This window comes from Elephantulus edwardii, unplaced genomic scaffold (assembly GCF_000299155.1).
Source record: "Elephantulus edwardii isolate Elephantulus edwardi_28Jun2011 unplaced genomic scaffold, EleEdw1.0 scaffold00107, whole genome shotgun sequence".
In the NCBI taxonomy this organism is placed as follows: domain Eukaryota; kingdom Metazoa; phylum Chordata; class Mammalia; order Macroscelidea; family Macroscelididae; genus Elephantulus; species Elephantulus edwardii.
Window position 1 is genome coordinate 12,259,334 of NW_006399857.1, and position 17,144 is coordinate 12,276,477.

The 17,144-nt window shown below is 37.0% G+C and overlaps 1 protein-coding gene across 1 annotated transcript in view; it reads right to left on the reverse strand.

Annotated features, from left to right (window-relative positions):
• The window catches only part of LOC102854568 (trans-2,3-enoyl-CoA reductase-like), a 222,369-nt gene extending 216,816 nt beyond the window's left edge, over nucleotides 1–5,553 (reverse strand). The window contains exon 1 of the mRNA XM_006891969.1: nucleotides 5,320–5,553. Within this exon, the coding sequence (XP_006892031.1) occupies nucleotides 5,320–5,553 (234 nt within the window). The remainder of the gene's footprint in view (nucleotides 1–5,319) is intronic.
• Between the last annotated feature and the right edge of the window lie 11,591 nt (nucleotides 5,554–17,144).

Below are 17,144 nucleotides of genomic sequence, written 5' to 3' on the forward strand. Positions count from 1 at the left end.
GGGAGAAGGGTGCAACAATGAATGAATGGAATCCCAAAATCTCTGTAGATGTTCATTGAAATGAAAAATAAACAACCTAAATTTAAAAAAAAAAATTACAAAACACAAACAATACAAAACAAAATTTTGCTCTTCAGAGAAGTCAAAGTTCTGAACATATAATTTTATGCAATAAAAGATTGAGCAGTCGCTTAACTTAATTTTCTATTTAATCTACTGAGTTTTTCTAAAAGTTTCCCACTTGGAATGCAAACACCAGAACTTTTATAGTTCAGATGTGCAATTCCTAAGCTAATATTCTTACCTCTAAAACAACTAACTCTAACTCTCTGGTTGCTTAATATTTTTTTTTACTTTATTATATTTAAAAATGCAAAATACTGTTATCTTAATTTCAAATAAAATTTTCAAAAGTTATTCATTTCCCAACTCATTATTGCAGGTTGAATGTTTTTAAAATTTTTAACATAAATCGGAAATGGGGCATTGTTTTTATGTGCCTTCAAGTCACCTGTGACTCATAGCGACAATAAGGTCACTCTAAACCTTAACCTCACTTGACTGGACACTCTCACCGCTCCAGTTATTTTGTCAATCCATCTCATGAGAGTTCTTCCTCTACTGTGTTGTCCCTCTACCCTTCCAAGCATTATGTCCTTCTCCAAGGACTGGTAACTCCTGGCCACATGCCCAAAGTTCTTAAGCTGAAAGAACTGAAGAATAAATTCAAGCCTTGAGTTTTAATAGATAAAGATGCTTTGGGAAGAATATTCAATAATCTAGAAAGCATTAAAAGAAGATAGAAGGAGTATACAGAGTCACTGTACCAAAAAGAATTCGCTGACACAGAAGAATTTCATGAAACAACATATGATCAAAATTTCAAGCTGCTCTGAAGGTATTGGCTTGACACAGATTCCAGGAGTTGATGGCATATCAACTGACATATTTCAGCAAACAGATGCTGGCCAGATGTGTTCACCCTGTTGTGTCAAGAAATTTAGAAGACAACTACCTGGCCAACTAACAAACGTGATCCAACAGAGTAGTGGAAAGTATTGAACAATATCACTAATACCAACACAAGCAAAATCCTGCTGAAGATTATCCAAAATTAACTGGAACAGTACATTAACAGAGAACTACTAGAAATACAAGTTGGATATAGAAGAGGTGATGGCACTAAAGACATTATCATCAATGTCAGACGGATCATGGCTAAAAGCAAAGAGTACCAGAGGAATGTCTATCTGTACATCATTTGACTGTGTGGCTCACAACAAACTGTGGCTAACCTTGAGAAAACTTCCAGAACACTTGATTGTGCTTATATGAAATCTATACTTGGAATAGGAAGCAGTCATCGGAACAGAGCAAGGAAATATGGGTGGTTCAAAATTAGGAAAGGAGTGCATTAGGGAAACATCCTGTCTTCATACATTTCCAATCTATATGTGGAACAGATCATATGAGAGGCTGGACTTTATGAGGAGGAGTATGTTATCAGGATTGAAACAACAGTATACATAGTCTTATTTTGAAATCTTCAACTTGGTGAATCCTTCCTTGACCACACTAATTTTTGTTCAGTTCATTGCTCTATTTTCCCTGATTTAATTGTGATCTTCACTGTAAATGTTATCTGTCTATCTAATTTTAGGGGAGCTCTGTTGGCTTAGTGGTAACGATTTGGCTGTCAACCCAAAGATGTGCAGTTAGAATTCACTAGCTGCTGAGCAGGAAAAGATGGGCAATTTCCTTTTGCATGCTTTATAAACTCAAAACACCCACTGGAGAGTCAGCTGTTAGTTGGTTTTACCTGAGGGTACATAATATTACATAACATAACATCTATCTATTGTACTGAGATATTACAAACATTAACAGACTGAAGCTGATTTTATCTTTTATATTTAACTTATTTCTCTATGATATAGGCATAAAATTAAAAAAATATTGTGATACTAAAATAGAGTGTATGTGTGACATTTATAAGATAAAATTGCACTTTTGCTGTTATATGTCCCAAAAGTTAGCTTCAACTCAGAACAACCTATGTATAATAGAAGGAAACATTACCTTATTGCTGTATTAGAATGCTGCAACCACAGAATCCGTTCATCTTCTGTCACTAACCAAGCATGATGTTTCTCTCTATGGATTTTCTTCCTGATGATATCTTCCAAATATGGAAGATGAGGGAGTTGATAGTGTTTGGCTAAACGTGGAAAGGTCATTAGTCCAACTCACCAGCAGCTCTGATGACAGTTTCTTCCTGTTAAGACTTACAGCCTCAGAAATCCAGTGGAGTTGCATTATATGTCAGAATCAACTCAATGGCAGTGAGTTTGATTTAGTTTGGTTTAAAATTGCAATGCCAATATCTACTTCTATTGCATTGATACTGATTCATGGTGACTTATTGTCAGGTTTTGGAGTCTTAAACCAATTTCATTTTACATGGACACAGAATCAACACCATTCGTACCAGCAGTTAAAAAAAAAAATCAAAAGAGGTATGGCATTGGAAAAGTTTGCTGTCAGTGACCTCTCCAGACTATTGAAGAATAGTGATAACAGTTTGAAGACAAAAATGCATATGATTCAAATCATGGTCTCAATTGCTTGCTAGTCATCTGAATGTGACACAATAGCCAAGGATACCAGATAAAGAACGGATAGTTTTGAGTTGTGGTGTTAAAGAAGAGTACTGAACATCTCGTGGATTGTCAAAAAGAATGAACAGGTCTGTTCTTAAGAAAGTAAAGCCAGGATTGCTCCTTGAAGGCAAGGATAATGAGACTGTCTCACATACTTTGGGCATGTTCTTAGGAGGGAATAGTCCATGGAAAAGAACATCATATTTGGAAATTGGAGTATCAGCAGAAAAGAGGATAAAAACAGAAAAATGGATTGACAAGGAGACTATAACTTTGGATCCAAGTGTGTTCGAGATGGTGAGTATGACAAAAGATAGAGCCAGGTTCAGCTATGATCTATTGTTCATAGGGTCACTATGAGCCACAGTTGACATTACTACCCATAACAAAAGCAAACAACATCTTAATGGGACTGGACTGCCTTATCATTTTCCTAGTCACTGGTAGATTGGAAACGACAATCTTTTGATTAGTAGCCCAATGGTTAGACTACTGTGACATTTATTCAGACCTCTGTTCTAAATAGTTAAGTGCTGAATCATTAACCAAAAACCTTTAGATTTCATTATCTATCATAGCCTTGAAAATCATATGGAATATTATTCTGCGCATATGAGCTGGCCATGATTAGCAACTCAAATAATTTTTTATCATTTGTATATAGCCCCAACAGTATTATACAATAAAAATCAACAATAAAAGCCAACAAAACCCAACACCAAACACCACACATAACCACATAAAACTACACAGAAGTGGCTTGGACTCTCTCCTCTACCAATTTTTGTTGTTGTTGTTATGTGCCGTCGAGTCACTTGCGAATCATAACGACCCTATGTACAACAGCCCTAAACTCAACTCTACCAATTATAATTTATAAAAAATTGAGACCACCCTAAATATTTTTTCAATTGAGGAATAGAAATTAGTTTTCCAACTAGACTGTGCATCATAGTGTAATTGCTAAAAAAAAAAGTGTATCTAATGTGTTTGGTATTTAAAGCAGTATGTATTTTTTCTTACTTAAGAAGAGAGATTAGAAATAGTCATAGGAGACTGAGCAAGATGGCATAAATTATGTATGCTGCATTGAAACAGATCAGGAAGAGAATTGTTAAAAATACCTTATATATGATTAGGTCTTATTGTCATGATATGAGTCCAGAACGAAGGCTGCATAGTGAAGTGGACTTGTGGGGAGGGATTTTATAACAATGAAAAAAAATTTTCTTTTTCTTTTCAAAGAGAAGAACCACCTGGAGGCGAGAGGTGGCCAGGGAGAAAAGTGCAACAATGAATGAATGGAAACCCAAAATCTCTGCAAATTTTCATTAAAATTAGTAATAATAATAGAAATAATCATAGGAAAGCCATTGACTCGGATAATCGGGATGGGTGTGTCAGAGGCAATGCGATTGGCACAGGATAGAGCAGGGTTTAGGGCTGTTGTACACAGGGTCGCTATGAGTTGCAAACGACTCGACGGCACATAACAACAACAACAACAACAACATAGGAAAGTCAGTGTTATAATTTCTCCTTGGAGGCTAGGATTTTGAAGCTCCGTCTCATATATTTTGGGCATGTGGTCAGGAGGGACCGTTCATTAGGGAAGCAGTTATGCTCAGAAGGGTGGAGGGACAGAGCAGGAGAGGAAGTCCTAGGGTGAGATGGACTGACACAGTAGCTGGAACAGTGGAGGTTGGTGTGTAGGAATCAGTGAGACTGGCTCAGGACAGAGCAGGCTTCAGAGCTGCCGTAAAAAGAGTCTCTCTGGGTCGCAGGCAACTTGATTGAACATAACAACATATATTTGACTGGGGTAATGAGGATAGGTGTTTTAGAACAGTCAGATTGGCTCAGGATAAGAAAGGCTTCAGAGCTATTGTGCATAGGGTAGTTATCAGTCACAGGTGACCTGATGGCACATACCAACAAGTGCATTGAAAGTATGAATATGTTTTGGTTTAATTTTTAAATTGAAAAATCCACATTTTACTTTACCCAGTGAAATAACTGAATATGACAAATAGGAACTAGTATATAATTCAAGGCTTTCTTTTTTTTTCTTTTTTTTTTTACATGTTGTTTGAAAGCAAAGGAAACTTTTTGTGTAAAGGATGTCTTTTTTTAAGATAAGTTGGTTCAGAATTAATTTTAATTGATAAATGTTCTATTTCTTAAATCATTCTAATTTAACTTCAGTAACTATGGATTTCTATATTCTATAAGTATTAAAACTAGAGGATCATTTTATTATAATGGGATTTATAGTATATTATTAAAATCATTATTAAATTAAATCATTACAACAGATTATTTATTCTCATAGACTAGAAATTTTACCTCTAAACAATGGCACACATTTACAGGTAAAAGAAAATCTAATTATTAGTTACCACTAACACTGAATATGAAAAATGTAGCACATCTTATATGAAGCAATGCAAAAAATAGTTGTGCTACTTATCATAAAATTAGAAATAAAGAAGGAAAATTAATTTTAATAGGGTCCTATCAATCATTTGTTTTTCATAAAGTCACTAGAGTCATAGTAAATTTGAGGGCACAAAACAACAGTTATAATCAACATTCAATAAAGACATCAGTAGTCTTAGGGCAAATGAAAATAATTAAAAATGAAATAAATAAAACTTACCTTATCCACAATACATATCTGCTTTCTTGTTTGAGCATCAAGTATTTCAATCTCAAAGTGAATAGTTTTTGAATTTTTGATAGCTGGAGTCGCCTTCAAAGGGCCTGCTGAGAGTATAAGTTGGGACAAAGAATGAAAATCTCTCATATCATTCTTCAATATGGACCCTGAAGTTCCTCGGGAAAGTAGTTCTTTCTTGCGTTCTGAAGGAAGAGACTTGTGTCTTTTGAACATTGTGTGAAATAATAGGAGAATCTGTCATACCAACAGAAGACACTTGGAAGAGCAGACCTTTCCGTGTGCATCTGTTAAATACTGCTGTTGAAACCCTGGAAGGTCAAGTGACATGCCATTCCAAGAGCTCAGTTTTATTTAGCAGGCTTGAAAACAATGACTGATCTTATTTCTATATATAACACACTATTGTAATTTGCTACTGGGTAAAGAATTTTTTTAATAGCATTTGAATTATAATTTGCTCTATTCTTGAAGTACTATATTTTTTTAAGAACTATTTCTCCTTTAACTAGTTTCTGAAAACGCAAAACAAAAAAAAGATTTTTAGCAAAAGATTTTTATTTCTAAATTCCAGGTGTACTATCCTTCAAACACATATGTATTGTCACACATATTTGCATTTATATGTATTTAATATTAGCCTATTTCTAATTTTTCACTATCAAACTATTACTTTTCTGAAGAATATTTTGTTTTAGTTGGAGTTTTTAATATCTGCATCTGTAAATCCAGGTTTCATTTTTAGTTAAACAGAGACAAACTGCTAGCTCTTATTTTAAGAAGTTAAATTTCTTTTTTTTCTCTTCTGTTCTTTCTCTTAAATGTGTATTTTATTCTACAGCCTGCCAGGGTGGATCGCCATCTATTCAAATGCAAATTAGTTAGGCACTGGATAGGGCTCAATTATGTTTTTTGTTTCTTTGTTTGAAATTAAGCCCCCAAACTATTTTGTAAAGTTTACTATTTTATCAAAACTGTATTTTCTAAGCCAAATGCATGTTTTTAGCATTATCAAATCAAGTACTGATTAAAAATGGGTTTACACATTTTTTTTTAATCTCTATTGCACGATTTACAACACTGGGCTAAGATATATTCAGTACCAAATGCAACTGATTGCTTTTTAAAATAATTTTGCCTCATAGTTACTTTTAAATAACTTCCACTTATGAGGAAGATAGCCACATCTGCGCCCCAATTCCAGTGTCTGGGAAGTCAAGACACTGGGGCCCACATAGAGCCGCACGTGGCTATGTGTCCTGGTCGCCAGGGTTCTCTAGAGAGACAGAAACAGGGAAAAAGACAGAATGAGGATATGTATGCGTGTTGTGCAGCACTCCGTCAATTTGCTGCACTGAGGTAATCTGGGTTTGCTGTGATGCTGAACCTTGTGTAGGGATTGAGGGGTCAAATGCCATAATGGCTGCCCAGGGTGGACAGTGATAGGTGGAGCTCACAGTTTAAGACAGGTTTGTAAGCATGAGTGACATCCACTTCCTAAACCATATGCCTCCAGAAACTCCATGAACTTTGATAAAGGTCGGACGTTGTAGAGAAGCTCAGGTCTTTTGTTCATAAGGTTGCTATGAGCTGTGCCAGAAGGCAATCAACAACAACATCATATGTATGGCTTGAACTTTGCTTTACAGTGGAGAGTGGGAAGGTGTTAAGGTTGGGTCTGAACAGAACAGATAGCTCTTATTTAATAATAAAAGTGGAAACTATTTTCCTTTTTTAATTGTTTTTATTAATTATTTTTAATTCAACATACATATTTTTTACAGCATGTTCTTTCCATTTAATTTTCCCCCATTCATACATTGTTGCACATTTTCCTCCCTGCCCACTCCTTCCTCTGTTCGTTTTTCTCTTTAAAGAAAAATAAAATATATTTAATTATTTCACAATCCCTCCCACCCCCCATCCACAATCTACTTTAATATTCATTTCTTTTTCTGTAATCTTGTCATGAAAATAACACCTGATCTTATAGTCCAATGTAGAGGGAGCTCTGGTAGCCAGTGGTACTAAGCAGTGCAGCAATCTGTAAAGCAGGCAGTTTGCATCCACCAGCTGCTCCGCGAGACAAGCACGGCCGATTTCCTTCCCTGCGATTAGATTCATTGCCTCTGAAGGAGGCATGTAACTGTCTTAAAAATTGTTTTGCTACATAGGCAAGTAGTGAGCACTTCCAGGGCTGCATCTGTTAGTTGAAACACTTCGGCTGGTATTCCATTAATTTGAGAGACTGTGTTTTTTGCAGGTGCCTTCTGCGCCATTTTAACTTCAAAAGAATTTTAAAGGAATAATACAGAGTCACTGGACCAAAAATAATTAACGCTGAATTATTTAAAGAAGTAGCGGAGTTGTTGTTCTTATTGGCAAATTTTCAGAAGCAGTAAATCACATGGGAAGAGTTTGCCCTTTTTTTCTCCCACGTAGCAGCTAGTGGATTCAAACAGCATGCCTTCAGATTAGCAGTACATCTCCTGGTCAATAGACGACAACAGCTGCCAAGAAGTTGTTCTTTTCAGGTGCCTTTGAAACAGGTAATAGTGATGCTATGAACAACAGATCCAAAACTAACCCTATCTTGTACCAGCCTCATTAGTTCTGACACACTAGAGTCCATTACAGCAGTCACTGTGTCACTCCATCTGGTTGAAAGTCTCATCTTTCACCAACCCTTCACTTTTCCAAGTGTGGTTTTCCTTTCTAAGGAATAGCCTCTCCTAACAACATGAAGAACAATGATGTCAGGCTGGAGACTAAGGTGTGTCTGATTCAGGCTATTGGCTTTGCAGTTACATGCTATGCATCAGAGAGTTGGACAGTGACTAGGGATGATAGAAAGAGAATTGATGCCTTTGAGCTGTGGTGCTGGAGAAGAGTGTTGAATATACCATGGACTGCTAGGAGAACAAACAGTTATGTCCTGGAGAGGGTGAAGCCAGAGTGCTCCTTGGAGTCAAGGATTCTGAAGCTTCCTCTGACATACTTTGGATATGTTGCAAGGAGAGACTGGTCCTTGGAGAGGGACATCATGTTTGGGAGAGTGGAGGGACGGTGCAAGAGAGGAGGACCCTCGATGAGATGGATCGACTCTGTGAGTGGAGTGGTGGGAATGAGTGTGTTTGAGACAACGAGGTTGGCACAGGATAGAATGGTGTTTAGGGCTTTTGTTTAGGGTCGCTATGAGTCACAAATGACTTGATGACACATAACAACAACATGCCAGAAAGAAAAAAAAAATGTGAGAATAAACTGTATCATCTCTGCCTCCAAGAAGCACTCTGGCTATACTTTAACGAAGACATACCTATTTATTCTTTTGGAAATTCCAAGGATATTTCAGTACTCTTTTCCAACACTACAGCTCAAAGGCATCAATTCTTCTGTCATAGAAGTAGTAGGTGTATGCCATCGAGTTGGAACTAATCCAGAGTTGATATTCCAGCAGTTTTCAGAGGTAGTAAATCACATGAGATGAGATTGTTCTTCCTTCTCTAACAGAAATATTGAGCCGTATTAAAATCATAGAGGAAATTATTTTCATATCTGTATGAGGTTAAGAGAGAGTTCTGGTGGTACTGTAGTCTGTAGAGATTTGCGTTGGTAGCCCAAAACTTGTGCCTCTCCAGTGTTTCAAATCCACTAGTGACTCACAAGGAAAAGGAAGAGCAGTATCCTCCTGTGAGATTTGTAGCCCTGAAACTCACAGGATGATCAGCTATGAATAGGTTCCAACTTGATAGCAATGAGTTGATATGAAATATGTTATTACTATAAATTTTACTCACCTTACACTTAAAATACTTACTTGAATATTTTTTGGTTACCACTTTCATACTCTAGATAACCACAATAATCAATATGTAATACTTTTAGAAAACCAAAAGCATTTATAAAACACACATACACAAATGTAACTTTATCATCTTTGGTTCCTTCTTTTCTTTCATATCTCATATTCCAAATTAATCAGAAATCTAGAATAGTTTCCCTATGAGTCGCCTGCGACTCGACAGCACTTAAAAATAATAACATCAACAGAGAGAGAAAGAGAGAGAGAGATATCAGCTGGCCCAGCAAAGAGAAAACGGTGTGACAAAGGCAAAGGTGGGTGATTTTTAGTTTGTGGCCCTCTGGCCAGTCTTTCATTGTTTTTGTTCAGACATTCCTCTAGGTTGTATAGCCCTGGTGTACAAGTTGCCGTCCCGCGGTCACTTGTGGTTGCTGTGAGGCTGAACACTGTGACACGGATGTGTCAAATGTGTTAATGGTTGGCTACCCAGTGCTGACTGAGAGTGGGGTGGCATGGAAGGAGGAGTGGCGTCCACTTCCATAATAGCTTGCCTCCGGAAACCCTATGAACTTGGAGAGAGGATGAAAGGCACCCAAGTGTCAACGACTCTCTTTCATAGGGTGGCTATGAGTCGCCTGTGACTCGAGGGCACTTAACAACAACAACAAACAATGGTAAGAAGCTGTGCACCAATCCCAAAGGCATAAAGTTTAAATCCACCAGCTGCTCCAAGGGAGATGTCTGGGCAATCTCCCATGAAACATACTGCTCCTGAAAACCAGTTGGAGGGACAGCTATGGGTCAGTTCTGATTCATTGGCATACAACAGCAGCAGCAACAACAACATTATCTAATTATAAAGCTTTTGCTTTTCCTCTATCTTATATTCTCTGAATCAATGTCGGAGTCTATGCCAGCACTTTCCCAGCGTCAAAACATTTGGATTGTGGTTATTCTATGTTAGCACACAACACTCTATTTTAGCATTTGAGATCATGCTTACTTATCCTCATGTTTTCAGAATATTCTTGCCATGACTAGTTTTAGACTCTAGAAGCCTTTTATCAATGTTGACAGAAATTTTTAAAAAAATCTCAACACTCATCATTCACATATTTACAAACAAAATTAATGTTTTACTTCTGATTTGTCTCTAAATAGACAGTTAAAATATGGAGAAAGTACGGTCAAGTAAAAATTTAACTTTAATTTGACAATTGAATTAAATTAGAGCTGGTTTTTAAACTATGTTGATTACTTTTTCAGAGGGGCAGAAATTGAGTGCAATGCAATTTTTTTCCCCACAGGTTTTCAAGAAAACTTAAAACATATCAACAAAATAAAAATGTGAATGACACATCAAAAACAAAAATGAGGGGTTTTGCTCCCCTTTTTTCATTAATACCAGTAACATATTTCCTTTTTTCTGGTATGTTGTGTGCTTTTCAAACTTAATAGAATTACTTGATACCAATGGCATACATTTTTACCTGGAAACATAGATTGACAATTGTTATTGTTGTTATTAACTGCTGTCGAGTTGTAGATGACTCATAGTGACCCTATGAATAAAAGACCTGAACACTTGTATAACTTTCATCATTTCTCCAAGTTCATAGGGTTTACGGAGGAAAGCTATTTTGGAAGTGGATGCCACTCCTGCTTCTAAACTTGTTTTAATTGGGGAGCTCCACCAAACACTGTCCACCATGGGTAACCATTAAAACATTTGGCACCAGTGTTACAGTGTTCAGCATCATAGTAACCACCTCCGTACAGCAAATTGACAGACCAGTGCTACTGGTCTAATTGGCCTAATAATAAAGATTAAATATTAGCATCTTAAATATATAAGATTCTTTGGCATAATGTCATTGCTTTCATATTGAGATCTCTTTTATGCCACACAAATTTGCACAACTTCATCAAAAAGCAAATCAATGAACAATATATTTTTCCTGAAATATTTGGTTGCTGTTGTTGTTATGTGCCATGGAGCTGCTTGCAAATCATACCTACCATAGGGTAATCACTCTGAACCCTGTTTTATCCTAAGCCAATCTCACTATCTCTAACAAAAATATCCCTAACCCCAGTTACTGTGTCAACCAATTTCATCCAAGGTCTTCTTCCATCCCTCCAAGCATGAAGTCTTCGCCAAGGCCTTGGCTCCTCCTGACAACATGCCCAAAGGATGTGATACAGAGTTTAATGCTGTGAAACATGCAGTTCAAACACACCAGTTGCACCACAGGAAAAAGATGGGCAATCTCCTTTTATGTGATTTACTGTGTCTGAAATTCTGCTGGAGGGTCAACCATGGATCAATTATGAGTTGACAGTACACAGCAACAACATAATTGTTGTTGTTATGTGCCATTGAGTTGTTTGCAACTCATAGCACCCCTGTTTACAACAGCCCTAAATCCTGCTCTGTCCTGTGCCAATCTTATTGTCTCTGACATGCCTACCCCCACTGATTCAATCCATCTCATAAAGGGTCTTCCTCTCATGCGCTGTCCAAGCATGACGTTCCTCTTCAAGGACTGGTCACTCCTTGCAATATGTCCAAAGTATGTCAGATGAAGCTTCAGAAACCTTGCCTCCAAGGAGCAGTCTTGTTTAACCCTCTCTAGGATGAATGTGTTCATTCTCTTAGCAGTCCATGATATATTCAATACTCTTCTCCACAGCAGCTCAAACACATAAATTCTCCTTGTATCATCCCTAGTCATAGTACAGCTCCTTGATGCATACCAAGTGATTGCAAAGACTGTGGACTGTATCAGACACACCTTAATCTCTAGACATAACATTGCTTCTCAGTGCTTTGGCAAGGTCTCTAACAGCTGACTTTCCCAACACAATATGTCTTTTAATTTCCTGGCTGCTGGTGCCAATGGTTTTGATTGTGGAGCCAAGCAAACTAAAGCTGTTTACAATGTCAATCTCTTCACCATCCATTATGATGCTCCCAATTAGCCCTGTGGTGAGAATCTTTGTTTTCTTGATATTGAGCTTCAGTCCGTATTGAAGGCTGCAGTTCTTGATCTTCTGCAACAAGTGTTTTGGATCCTCCTCAGTTTCAGCAAGCAGGCTTGTGCCATCTGCATAATGAAGGTTGTTGATGAAGGTTGTTCCTCCTATCCTGATGCCTCATTTATCCTCGTAGGGACCCGCCTCTCAGATAATCTGTCCTACATATAGATTGAAAAGGTATGAAGATAGAACACATCCCTTGTGTACACCCTTCCCAATTTTGAACCATGCAGCGTTCCCTTGCTTTGTTCTGACAACTCTTTCCTGGTCCAAGTATAGGTTTCACATAAGCACCATCAAGTGTTCTGGGATTCCCATTCTTGTCAGAGTTATCCACTGTTTGTTTTGGTCCACATAGTCAAACACCTTTACATAGTCAATGAAACACAGAAATTTCTTTTTTTTTTAGCCAGAATCCATCTAACATTAGCTACAATATCCCTAGTACCACAACCCCTTCTAAACCCAGCCTGCACTTCTGACAGTTCTCTGTAGTTTTGCGATTCTAGTAATTTTTGGATAATCTCAAGCAGAATCTTTGTTGCATGTAATATTAAGATATTTATCATTTCCACTCTGTCATATCAGCTTTCTTTGGAATGGGAACAGATATAAATCTCTTCCAGTCAGTTGGCCAGGAGGGTGTCCTCCAGATTTCTTGGTACAACTTGATGAGCATGCATAGGGCATCATCTGTTTGTTGAAATATATCACTTGGTATACCTTCAATTCCTAGGGCCTTGTTTTTTCACCAATTCTTTCAGAGCTGCTTGAAATTTCTCCTTTCTCACCACAGGCTCTTGCTCATACATTGTTTTATAAAATTCTTCTGTGTCTGCCAATTATTTTTGGTACAATGACTCTGTATACTCTTTCAATCTTCTTTTAATACTTCCTGTATCATTTAATATTCTGCACAAAACATCTTTAAGTATTGCAACTCGAGGCTTGAATTTGTTCCTCATTCCTTGAACTTAAGAAATGCTGAACGAGTTTCGCCCCTTTGATTTTCTGACTTCAGCTCTTTGCACATTTTATTTTAATACTTAACTTGGTCTACCTGCACTCTCTTTAAAATTTTCTCTTCACACTCAGGTTTCAGCCTGGAACTTATCCGTCTTTGGTCCTTTACCAAGGATTTTTCCAGTGCTGAAGCTTGACGGCACAAAAAAAAAAAATTTCTCTTCAGCTTCTTAATATCTTTATTTCTTCTCTCTGCTTTGACTTCTTAACACTCTGGTGCAATATTCAGTCTCTTCCGACATCCATTTTGGTCTTTTTCCTCTGTCTTTGTAATGACCTTTTGCACTCTTTCTGTATTATTATTTTTATGCCATCTTACCAAGCCCCCACTGATTTTTTTCCGCTATTCCTTCAAACCACTCCTATTCACTCAACAGTTTCTCCATTTGCTCATTTCTTGATGGGAATTTGGGCTGTTTCCATTTTCTTGCTAATATGAATAATGATGCCATGAACATGTACGTATCTCCATTCATTTCTAGTTTTCTTGGGGTATATTCCTAGACGTGCAATACCTGGACTGTATTGTATTTCTGTGTTTCATCTTTTAGAGGAAACACTAAACTGCCTTTTAAAGAATAAAACCCACCAGCAATGTTTGGGATTTCCTCCTCTCCAATATTTATTGCATGTCGTACTGTTAAGTTTGCTGTTTTGGATTTTTTTTTGTTGTTTGTTTTGTTTTTTGTTTTTGTTTTGTTTTTACTGCTACTGTGGTGAGATAGTATCTCATTGTTGTTTTGATTTGCACCTCTCTGACTGCCAGTGATTTTAAGTATTTCTTCATGTGTCTGTTGACCATCTTAATGTCTTACTTTGGGAAAGATATTATCATATTTTTTATGACTGAGAAAATTTTTAAATGATAAAGAGTAAGGTTAGCCGGGGCCTAGAGTCTCCACTCTGGGAGTTTGACTGTTTGCTGTATATGTGGATGGCAGTTCTGATCTACACGCAAGGGAAGTTTTTGGGGTTGTTTTTTTTGGGTCATGTTTGATATGTATTACTACTTTTTTCCCCCCAAGAGTGGATGCCCTTGAACCTTTGCCTAGGGTGGAAGTCTGCTCAAAGGTGTATCTTTAAAACACCACAGGGGATGAGCTTGTGGCCCTCAGGCCAAATTTATTAATTTATTAATAATTTATAATTTATTAATGTTATCAATTTTTGAATAAGTATTCCTTGAACGATACAGCAATCTTTTTCTCTTTGCTGAACTGAGCAACTTGGTGTTGCCGTGATGCTGCACACTGTTCCATAGTCTTGTCAAATATGATAATGATTACCCATTATGTATAGTGTTTGGATGAGCTTCCAGATTGATTTATGCTGGGAATCAGGAGTGGCATCCACTTCCTAAAACTCTATAAACTCTTTAACCTCTACAAACTCTCTAAACTCTGTAAATGTTCAGAAATGATGTTAGTCATAGAACAGAGTTCCGGTCTTTTGTGCACAACTTACTTTCAGTCGTATTCAACTACTTGACAACACTTAACCACTACAAAATGAAACTAGTGCTGTTATATCTGGAGGAACAATCTTCTACATTGTATATCACAGTTAATGGGGAGTATAAAGTAAATTGGATTTGCTGTGGTGCTGAACCATGTACCAATGGGGTATCAAAGACCAGAATGGTTTCCCAGTGTGGACAGTGTTTGGTGGAGCTGCCAGGTGTAAGACAGATTTGGAAGCAGGAGTGGCATCTGCTTCCTAAACCACATGCCTCTGGGAACTCTATGAACTTGGAGGAATGACGATTGTTATGGAAAAGCATTAAGTCTTTTGTTCATAAAGTAGCTATGAGTCGTGTTCGACTCAATAGCAATCAACAACAGCAACAACAAAGAGCAAGGATATTTTTTTCTGACACAAGTAATGATATTTTCAATTGCTTTATAGGAATATTAAAATTAAATAATAAATATGGAAACGCAAATATGAAAGTCTTGTAACTATGATGTTGACAAAAAGTATTGACTATACTTTGGACTACCAGAAATACAACCTGGGTTTAGAAGACGTCCTGGAACTAAATACTTTATAGCCAAAGTCAGACGGATCTTGAGGGAAAGCAATGAGTACCAGAGGAATGTCTATCTGTGTTTCATTGACTATATAAAGACATTTGATCATGTATGTCGTAATAAATTGTGGCTAACCTTAAGGACAATGAGAATTCAAGAACACTTAATTGTGCTTATGTGAAACCTATACTCAGACCAGGAAGCCAACTTCAGCACAGAAAAAGGAAGCACTGCATGGTTCAAAATTCGGAAAAGAGTGTGTCAGGTATGTGTCATGTCTTCATACTATTTCAATCTATGTGCAGAATAGTTCATTTGGGAGGCTGGGCTTTATAAGAAGGAATGTGGCATTAGCATTGGAGGAAAACTGATCAATAACCCATGTAAAGCAGAAGACACAACATTGCTTACTGAAACTCAGGATGACCTGCAGCACTTGCTGCAGAAGGACAATGAAAGTAGTCTTAAATGTGTATCAAAGCTCAACATCAAGAAGACAAAGAATCTCACCATTGGGCCAATTAGAAGCACCATGGTAGATGGTTGTTAGATGAAGTTTTTAACAAGCAACACTCTTGGCACGAACAGCCAGGAAATAAAAATTTGAATTGCACCAGGAAAATTTGCTGTGAGGGACTTCTCCAGAGTACTGAGAAGCAAAGATGTTAATCTAGAGACTAAGCTGTGCCTGATCTAGCCTATGATTTTCACAATTACTTGCTATGCCTCAGAGAGCTAAAGAATCAATGCCTTTGGTTTGTGGTGCTGGAAGAGTCTTGAACATACCATTGACAGCCAAAAAAAACCCCCAAATAGGTCTGTCTTGGAAAGGTTGAAACTGTATTTCTCCTTGAAGGCAAGGATTTTCAAGCTCAGTCTCAAATATTTTTGGTATGTGGCTAGGAAGGACTGGTCTTTTGAGAAGAATACCATGCTTGGAAAGGTGGAAGGACAGCAAAGGAGGGAAAGACCCTGGATGAGACGGATTAACACAGTAACGGGCACAGTGGGATAGGTGTGTTAAAGTCAGTGAGACTGTCTCAGAGAGGGCAGGCTTCAGAACTGTTGTCTATAGGGTCACTTTGAGTTTCAGGCAACTTGACAGCACGTAACAACAACAACGGACTACTACAACAGCGAACAAACCTTTTTTGGCTTAAGTGTAAACTGCTAACCTTTAAAAGACAGACTTTCTCTAAGAAGCTTCTAAGTTTTTCTAAAGCGAATAGAGTAACATTTCATCTTATGTACTTTGTACATGTTAACATTATGAACTTGTCCTTGAAAAATGGTGTCATGAGAGTTAAATGAATTGACACACGCCTACAACAATAAATTTAAAGCACAGTAGATGTGGAGAGGATGGTTCAGGATTGGGCATTGTTTGGTTCTGTTATACATAGGGTTACTTAAAGTTACTAATTAGAACTGACTGAAGGACATTTAAAAATAACAATAACCATATTCGGTTAATTACTGCTTTCTAATGTACGTTTTATTTCACTAAATGAAAACTTGGAAAAATAAATAGGAATTTATATATGGTCTTTTATTTTTCAAATAAAATGTCTTATATTTCTTTGAAGATAACTTACCAAAGTAACACAAATAAATAGTAATAACCTTTAGTCATTATCTTAAAATGTCTATTATGAGTCATACTCTACTTTGAAAGCTGCTTTGTATGGAAAACCTCTTAGTAAATGGTTTTATTTTGATTGTGTCATACTTAGTTTTGGAAATCACTAGGTGATATGCTGTGAGATAATGCTTGTTTTTAATACTGAATAAAGGAAAATGGTATTCAGTTGCTTCAAATTGTGTTAATGCAATTTCAAAATTTGTTTCATAAAGCATACAGTTTGCATATAAATATTGTTAAAATATATTTCTGTCAAAAATGAGAGAAA